Raw genomic sequence first — 9,834 nt, 5'->3', positions numbered from 1 at the left:
AGGCATTAATGCCTTGGATTCATGGTTTTTAGACTCGGTATTTCATCTTGTCTCGTTCAGCTCCGATACTAAGTCGTCTTGGATGAGTTTTCCTATACGTTTGAGACGTCTCGTGAGACAAATCAATAAATTGAACTGTGACTCATAAATCTCGATCAAAAACTGACTTTGTGAGTTGGTCTCGTTCAACTCTGATATCGAGCTAACTTGGGCGATACATCTCGGTATCGGACAAGTTTTAAAACCATGCTTGGATTGTGGCTTATATTGGGGAATAAATCCGCTGTAGCACTCTATACCTCACTTACATGGATAAGATAATGCTACATCAACCATAAATTTAAACTACACCATTAAAAAGTGTTTGAAAATTGTAGATTTAATGAGTGTCTATTTCCATTATCATGGATCATATTAAAAAAAGACTATTTTAAAAATAAAATAAAAGATCAAATCTAATCCAAACCATAAGTATAAGAGATCTGAATTGTTATCTTTTTTTTTAAGTGATATTTTGTGGGTTGTAGAAGAAGAGTTACAAGGTGCTACGGAGGATCTGTTCCTCTTCCATTGAGGTGTGGGTGCATAAGATTCGGATTCCTTAAAAATCCTGGGTTTTTTTTTCCCCCTTGAAGAATCTTAGGGTTTTGCTGTGAATAAAGAGACTAGTTACTGGTATAGTTTCATTAATTTATTTGATTTTATAAAAATAAATAATTTGCTTAAATAGCTTAATGGTGTTGTAAAATTAAGAGAAATTGAACGATATTGTAAAACTAAGAGAACTAAGAAAAATTGCTAAATATCAAAGTACGATCAAATTTTGTTCTTCAAAAACGCTTGTTTCATTCATGTTGTTAATACCTATATTTAGGTTTGGGATTACTCGTCTGGTTCAAAACTTGAATTTAGAAGCCCAATTTATTATGAGTCAATTCCAGAATAGCCCTACTCTCAAACAAATGCTCTATGTGGCATTTTGTGCCACAATTTATCATTTATGGAGGGAACGAAATAGACATCTTTTTTATGAAGTCTACACAAGAAGAGCCCAATGCTCATAAACAATGTGGATAAGAGTAAAAACACTCTAAAACCATTAACACCCCCACCCTAGAATTGTGGATCATTTGCTTTGGGATACAGAAGAAAAAGATTTACGATTCTATAACTGCCAGGTTAGGCAATGTATTGGGGTCGCTTGAAAAAAAGAGCGTCAAATTATCACTAGTCATTAAAAAATAGGGTATCCTCAATTTTTCCCCACTTAGTAGTGTAAAGATACCAACTTGCTAAGTTAGTTAAAGTCTATGTGTGTTGATATCAGATCTAGATTCAAAACATGTTTTCACCTATTAGTTATAATCTACCAATAAATACAAACAGGTGTGGGTATCGTTGACTCAAGAAATTACAAAAGATCTTGACCATGTAAACAAAAAATCCAACTACTGAGATTTTATGTATATCTCAACAATACATATTCCATTGATACTTATGTCGGAGATAATTTTCAACTATTGTACTTTGTGTTTATAAAATCAATATCTTGTGTTATTTCTTGAGTCGACAGAACCCATCCCGATACAAAAAAAAAATACCTTATAGGTGTGATGTTTGTACTAAGATGTCTCACTTGATTTTGATTTGGTTTCACATATACTTAGAATCAAAATCTAAATAAAATTTTGAATTTGGTTCTAGGTATGAAATCCATAAAATCAAAATCGAACCAACAAATACCCATTATCCAATGGGCATCCTTCCAAGACTCAGTAAGATAGAAGTTTTTTTATTATTTTATAAATGTAATCTATTACTTAATATAGTTCATACTACAAATGAATTCTTAAAGCAAATCAACCTTTCAAAAAGAGAATCCAAAAAATATTAAGAGTTGGAATCTTTATTTCTTGTTTGGATTGAAAAGGAGTGGGAAATATACCCAAACATTTGTGTAAAAAAAAAAAAGATAAATAACAAATACTCCACATTTTAATTCGATTGCAATTTTAGTTGAAGTACATTTACGCTTAATTACCTTAAAATTAAATTACTTAACCTCGTTATAAGTAAATTAAATTCACCATATGATCCCTGAGAATGTTATCGACGGAAAAATAATCAAATTCATGATAATAAATTCAAAATTAATTGGTTTAAGATACTTCAGATAATTGGGTACCTATTAACAAAATCGGCTAATTGGCTTCAGATACATATTAACACCCTTATATTGTAAGCTACAATCCATCTAGGATGTTTTCCAATTATATACATGGTTTTAAAACTCGTTTTGATGTCTCGTCTCGTCTATGAACGAGACTGAATTGTCTCTGGTGAGATATCTGATATATTTGAGTCGATCAAGACATGATTTTTAAAAATGCCTTAGAACCAGGACAAACCGTCTGTTTGAGACTACTTGTCAACTCGTCTCATCAGGCGAGTTGTCTCGGTCTCAGACGAGATTTAAAACCATGATTCTATAATATAAGGTGTATACTACATCCTTGAAGTTTCAATTTCAAAACATTTTTAGTTCTATTGCTTTCAAATCCCAAATAGTGGGCAAATCCAAAAAATTACAGTTGTCTTGTGCACCTCAAATGTTGTCGGTGATCGGGATATTTATTGAGAACGAGTTCAATGGAAGTTCCCATATAGCAAAAAGACGATGCAAAACACCAACAGACTGACACGTCATTGAAAAAAACTCTCCCTCAAGGCTTTTTTTTATTTTTTTTCATTTCAATGTGATAAGAAATTTGTTACCATAATAATGTAAAATATAGAAGTATGATATTTGAATAAATTCAGAAAAAATTAAAAGGTGTTAAATATTTTTAAAGATTATACAAATAAGATTAAATAACATTTTTGAATATCTTCAATAAAAATAATTCGAAGGGTTTTCTAACACCCCCCCCCCCCTTCCATCATAAAATCGTAGATCATTTATATTGAGATATGCATAATCACAATATATAAAAATTGTGTTTCCCAAGGCAACTGATCTACACTTTTATGATGGGAGCGTCATATTATAACGATTCTAATAAAAAAGAAAAAAAAATGATTTGGAATAACACTCAAAGTTGCATTGGGATCGATGAAAATGATAGATGTTTTTTTTTTTTTTTTGGGTTATATGAATATCATACATTTGATGAAAATTGATGGTTATTTAAGGAAAAAAAAATGTTATTTGACTAAATTATTGTAAGATTCAAACAAAAATAGTATCTTTAATCTCTTTAAAAATCTTATTTCCTTAATGAGATTTAAAATATTGAAGTCAAATGATTTAAAAAAAAAAAAAAATTCTACTGCCACACCAACTTTTACTAAGAGCACCTAAGATATGTACTAATTCTTCGATGATTTGCATATGAATTAAGATGCTTTTAAAAGAAGTTGGTGTGGCGATATAATTTCTCTAAAAAATTTATCTTATTAGTTGATTAATTGATAAACATTTTGATTTTTAGATATTCTATAGCCACACCAAAGTTTATTAAGAGCACTCCCAATTCATGTGACATCAAGAAGAATGTAGCATACATCTTAAGTGCTCTTAGTAAAAATTAGTGTGGCAATAGAAGCACTCTTGATTTAACTAACACCCTTCTTGTTTGATTACTTTTTCCTTAAATTATAGATAGATTTGTGGAATTGTGATGCGAGTCTAGTATGTCAAACTTTGGATTCGTCTTAATTGGATTAGGACACCAACCACAGTTATGTTGATCCTCAATTCCAACGCACTCAGAAGTGATTTTGATGGGAGCACGCAAACTCCCATTTGACCCGCCCAGTTCCATTAGACTGAGAAGCGCTTCTGCTGGGCACTCAAACCACACCTAATCATCAACTTTATTCAACAATTTCAGCCGAATTTGCTGCCAGTCTAAAGGAAGTTTCCTCTAGATTCACAATCTACTGAGATCTTTGGATTGAGAGACTCTTAAGATTGTGACACATGGCATTTTAGGTGAAGGTCACTGAATATTTGATGAATCTGAATCATGAAAGTATATTATCCAAAAAAAACTTGACTATAAAACGTGGAGACCCATTCTTAGTCTTGGTCTTGGTCTTCTAATGTCAGTAGTGACCGACACGTAGCGGTCAATTAGATTTTTAAGTGGTGAGGCCCACATAAAGTGTCCTTGTTTTATCACTTAAAAAAACAATAGTGACCTGGAACTGACGGTTACCATAAAATGCCGGGTAAAACGCGGAAACTGCCTCTTTTTCACACTTGGGCAAACTTCAAGGAGAAGGAAGTGCGAGCAGAGGAGGAGGTGGAGTTAGCTGGTAAGTTGTTTTTCTTTTATGGCGGTTTTGGAAGTTAAAGTGGTTTCTGGTTTTGCTGCTTAATTAGAAAAATGGCTGTTTTGTTTCTCTTCTCGAGATTTCGTTTTAAATTTAATTATCAAGTTTTTATTCTTTTTTTTCTTATTCTAAAAATGGCGGTTCTGTTATGGTGGATTTTCTTCGAATCGAAAGAACTAAAAGGTGTGTTTTTTCCCCCTTTTTTGAGTTTTAGCATGGTGGGTTTATCCATTATACTTGATATGGATCTAGTGTTAAAAAAGACCTAAAATTTTCTTTGTTTGGATGTTATTATTTATTTATTTTTCTAATTTTTACTGGAATTTCGGTTTGATTATCTTTTATATATTTAAATTCATAATTATTTATTTACTCCTATTTTCAGCCATTTTTTGTGCCAAAAAGTATAGTTTTACTGTATAAAAGTTTCTTAATTTACAGTGATTTTTCCCTTCTAAGACAATTAATTTCTTGATTTTTTACAGATATAGTTTGTGGGTTTTTTCTTCAATACATGTTTTGGATGAAGAACTATAAATATCTTGTCAAAGCTTCTTTTTTTTCTAGATCAGATAAGAAAACAATTATTCTAGCTGTTAAGAATTTCTTATTTAAATGAAATGTTGCTTATGTTTCTTATTGAAATTTAAGTTCAGTTGTACTTGTTGATAATTGGAGTTGCATTTTACGTCAAAGTTTGGTTTCAATTGGGCTTTCTCTGAACAGTATTAGGCTCTCCATGTTTCAGCAGGGGTGGTGATTTTGTTGGATCCAGAATTGATGATTTAGTAGAAGCAGAAATATATATATGGGGGAGACTATTGGGCTGGTGAAAGTGGTTGTCGTGCAAGGTAAACAGTTGGTAATCCGGGATTTCAGAACTAGCGATCCGTATGTCGTGGTCAAGCTGGGTAATCAGGTCTCTCTTAAGTTCTTTCGCTTCATTTTATCTCTGTTTATTACCCAATTATTGGAAATGCATACTTATATTTATGTTGTTGTTTTTTGGGATATTTACGAAAAAGTGATTAACTTATGATGAATTAACGATTCTGGCTCACTGTTCATTTTAATTACCAAAACATGAACGATAACGAATTCGGAGGTTTTTAAAGTGACTATTTCGCAGGTTTAAAGTGATTATTTCCAATTAGTCACTTTAAACCTGCAAAATAGGCACTTTAAAACTGCCGAATTCGTTATCGTTCTGAATTTTTTTAATGAAAACGTGATCATTCACATTTTGGTAATTAAAATGAACAGTTAGCCGGAATTGTAAATAACTCATTTTCAGCTCACGAAATGGTAATTCATCCTTGTTTTTTTCCTTTTTGGAATGTTGTTGCAGTAAATTTCCCAAGAACCCATAAAAATGAAAATATTAATCAATGATTAGTTCATAACTTGGACTTCAAACTTCGATAGGGAGGTGAATGTTCTAGCTGTTAATTAGGCCAACTGTTGAGTTTTAGGCATGCATTATGGTTCCCGTGCCTAGGTAAAGGAGGGTTTGGTTGAGGACCGAGTAAACAATTGTGTGAAATCTCTTTACATCGGTCTATCGACCTCAATATTTGAGAAACGGCATAGATGAGATGTTCCAGCCTTCCTTGGGTTCATTCTCTCGTGTCCTTTCTTATTCTTCAATAGTTTGCTATACCAGAGACAGGAAGAAAATGTGGTATTTCTCTTCAACTCTCATGGATGTCTCTCTCATCAACCTTTTTGACGATTTCTCTATATTGCTTTTTTAGGTCTAAGTAATGTTTATTGATAAAATTGACTATACAATAAAAAACATCCATCTTGATCTTGCATAGGTTATTAAGGAATGACTTTTCTCATGTTAGTTTGGTATCTAAATTGAAACAGTCAGACTCATTTATGCCTTTCCCTGATTTATAGAAGTTTTTTTTTTAATCGATCTGATTTATAGCTATAGAATTTACTATGTTAGACAAATTAAAATGCATATATTTGGGAAAATTATCAATTTTCATGTGTATACATATCTCACCCGTGTCTATAGGGCAAAGTATTAAAAAATTGTTTATATCTCTCAACCACAACTAGAAATTAACGATTTGACTATGACATATAAGCTTGTTTAACAAAGTAAAAGAAATTAAAATATAATAAATAGACAATGGAGTCTGCTCACGTGATCTCTGTTAAGTTTTCTTAATCAATTTAAATCTTTGAAGCAGTCACTCACTCAATATTTACTGTCTGTAATAGACTGCAAAGACCAAGGTTATCAACAGTTGCCTAAATCCCGTTTGGAATGAAGAATTAATTCTCTCCGTTACTGAACCCGTTGGACTTCTTAACTTGGTAAGTTCCTTATGGTCGAATATTTCGATATCCAGAATTCAGATCTGCTTTCCTTTCTTTTTGGTATTCGTAATTGCTTATTGTTCATATTCCAAGATTGTGTCCTACCTTTATATTTTAAAAGATGAGTCAAAAAGCTTTTAATATTCAATTCCAACTTACTTGTCAGTTTCCTTTATAGCAATTTAAAATTCATATATTTTAATCCGTTCCTTATCTTGTTAGATTTTGTTTGACCGTGATATGATATGGTAGGAACAAACACACTGGTTTGAATATTTCAATTTTCAGCTGTACCATGTTTTTTTAAGGTATTTTTAATTGCTTACTGTACATATTCCAAGATTGTCTATGGGTATGATTATTTTAAGAAGTCTGGAAGCTTAGAATATTTCTTTGCCAACTTGCTCCATCTCTTTCCTTCACAAGAATTTGATATCTTTATATTTCAGTCCTGCCATTGTCTTGTGGGGTTTTGCTTGATTGTGATGAGATACTGAAGGGAACAAAAACTAGTTTAGTTTATACATGCAATGACAAAATGTGAACATCATCTATAACTGTACGCCCCACTTCTTTTCTTTTGAACTTTTCAAGGTGCCTGGCAGGCTGGTTGACTTAAATGCTATTGATTAAGAAAGTGTAGCATAAGGTGGGACCCCATTCTCAATGGGTTGTTGCACTTCTTGGAACTGACTTCTCAATCAATTTAGCTCTTTTTGGACACCACAGCCCAAAATCGCATTAGCACAGGAAATAACCAATAAATTGGAAACAGAATGATGTATGGAGCCACAACAATCAAATACCAGTGAAGTATTTAAGGCTCATTTCTTTTCCATGGTCAGTAATAGAAACTAAAATAAAATGGGTGAATTAAAACAACAAAATTGTGTCTCAATAAATTAAGAATACCCTTTAATTATAGGGAGAAAATAATATAAAAGGGCAAAAATAAACATGCCATAAATTCTTGTTTGGAGACTATCCTAGTTAAAATCTTTAATGAATAGTAGGCTTAGAATCAGGTGAGAGATCCCTTAGTTTAACCATTCTCTTTGTTCGAAAGAGTGCCACATGATCTGCCCTAATTTCACAAATGTAATTTTGTCAGAATAACATGGGTATAACATTAAGAGCTTGCTTACTGTAGTGTTTGAATGATGTCCCTTTAAATGCTGGCATTCTGCTTCCTTCTCTATTGTGCCCTAGCATCATTGGAGAAGTGGTATATATAATTATTTTTAAAACAATTTTATAGGGTAAAAATATGTTTCGAATTTTGTGTTTATTACAAAGAAGAGATAAAACATGAATATATTTCCCTACTTTTACGGTTGACTTGTCATCGTCAAACAGAACAATTGGAAAACCTTTCCTAGATCTTTCCAGTGATATTTGTTTGAGTCTGAAATTCTTATATTATTCTTAAAAATTATTTCTGTAACCATAAATGAAATACAATAGTTATTCTCATTGCATCGCATGTGCCCTTCCCCTAGTAAATTAATCAATACTTGACAGAAGTTCTTAAAGATTCTCACCAAATGAAATAATTGTCAGATGCATATTATGTGTGGACTCTAGATAGTATATTAATCCCAATACTTGACACATGTTCTCAAAGATTCTTACCAAATGAAATGGCTTTTTTTTTTTCTTCTGTTTATCTTTCCATAACCCTCGATAACTAATCTAGTCTATTTTTCTCTCATCTTTGCCAGGAAATAATTAACTATGACCAGTGTATGTCAAACAAATTAGTTAGTAAATTTGAATTTCAAGCTGCTATCAACACTGTTGTTAGAAATGAGACTTCTATAACACATTCAGGGTTGTTTTATTCCCCGACAGGAGGTGTTCGATAAAGACAGGTTCAAGGCGGACGATAAGATGGGATATGCACACGTCAACCTTCAACCAGTTGCATCGGCAGCGAGGCTGAAACGGGTCTTAAAGGCATCAGCAGGCGAGACGAGGATAAGGACAGTGGTTCCAGATAGAGACAATTGTTTAGTTAGAGAGAGCTATATAAGTTGTGTAGATGGTGAAGTTGTGCAGGATGTTTGTTTGAGGCTTTGTGGAGTTGAGTCTGGGGAGATTGACTTGAAGCTCAAATGGGTTGATCACCCTTCTACTGCTTCCAGTAAGACAAAGTAGTGTGTGTGTAGGATTTAGAAATGGAGTCGTATTTTATGTTTCTGATGCTAACCATATCTTGCTCAAACCCAAACAATTTACTTGATGATTGGGATCATTAGTTTAGTATTCTATTGGGTTATGGTCCATCAAAGAAGTGGCTCACCAATTAAATGGTCTTGATTTTGATGAAATGGTGGGCCACAATTATGATGTAGGATTTGTAAGATGCATTGTGTTTTATATGATAGGCAAGATTGTTTTCGATGGGCTAAACCAATGAGTAGCAATAGCCAGACCATTCTGATTTTGGTTCCTAGGATCATCATCAACGAACATGTTGCAGGATCCAACACTCATCGAAATCTTGAATTTGCTGTTTTCTTTGTCCAAACGTTATGGGTGTCCTGTCCTCTCTTGAAAAATGCCTTGCCGGGGTGGGGTCGGGGAGGAATTCAATTGGGCTTGATTGATTACTAATCCTATTTTAGCCACTAATTAGTTTCAATAATCTTTTTGTGGCAAGTGGCATTGGGAAGAATTACCACTACAGACCAACTAATCAAAAGAGGCTTCCAAGTACCTAATTGTTGCTTGATGTGCCTGAGGGATGGGGAGTCACCGGATCATTTGCTTCTTCATTGTATCGTTGTTGTGTTTGGTCTCATTTTCGTGGATTAGTCAGAGGTGTGGGTTGCTCTCCACCATCTATTAAAGGTTTTTTTTTTTTTGTGGAGTCTTGGTTCTTTTGGGGTGGCATTTTCAGAACTTCAGAAATGATTCTTTGGAGCATTCTTCTGGAAATAATCTTTAGGGATCTTTGGAAAGAGAGGAATAGACGTACTTTTGAGGAGGACAAGGTGTTAGAGTTGAATGAGTTTATATTGTCCATTTTGGATTTCTTGATTTTTGAACGAAAGATATTCAAAGAATTCAAGGGTATTTTTTTCGAAGGTTTTGTTGTTAGATGGGTGGTAGAAGAAGGGGTTCAAGGGGTTTGAACTATGAACCTAATACCTTGAG

At 33.1% G+C, this 9,834-nt stretch overlaps 1 protein-coding gene across 5 annotated transcripts; it reads left to right on the top strand.

Annotated features, from left to right (window-relative positions):
- The first annotated feature begins 4,176 nt into the window (after positions 1 to 4,176).
- LOC147390077 (Calcium-dependent lipid-binding (CaLB domain) family protein) lies at positions 4,177 to 9,087 on the top strand. Of its 5 annotated transcripts, none has more exons than XM_086459708.1 (4): positions 4,177 to 4,320; positions 5,087 to 5,257; positions 6,577 to 6,672; positions 8,527 to 9,087. In XM_086459708.1, exons 2-4 carry the CDS (start codon positions 5,147 to 5,149, stop codon positions 8,830 to 8,832), a joined length of 513 nt encoding a protein of 170 aa, XP_086315834.1. In that variant the 5' UTR covers positions 4,177 to 4,320; positions 5,087 to 5,146; the 3' UTR covers positions 8,833 to 9,087. The 5 variants fall into 5 exon arrangements, with proteins under 5 accessions (XP_086315834.1, XP_086315837.1, XP_086315835.1 ...); XM_086459711.1 differs by having other exon boundaries at positions 4,184 to 4,320; positions 5,114 to 5,257; XM_086459709.1 differs by having other exon boundaries at positions 4,197 to 4,320; positions 5,090 to 5,257.
- Positions 9,088 to 9,834: the final 747 nt, after the last annotated feature.

This window comes from Akebia trifoliata, chromosome 11 (assembly GCF_017979445.1).
Source record: "Akebia trifoliata isolate Shusen 1 chromosome 11, ASM1797944v1, whole genome shotgun sequence".
In the NCBI taxonomy this organism is placed as follows: Eukaryota; Viridiplantae; Streptophyta; class Magnoliopsida; order Ranunculales; family Lardizabalaceae; genus Akebia; species Akebia trifoliata.
Note: the sequence above shows the minus strand (reverse complement) of the source record. Positions and strands in the feature narration are given on the sequence as shown.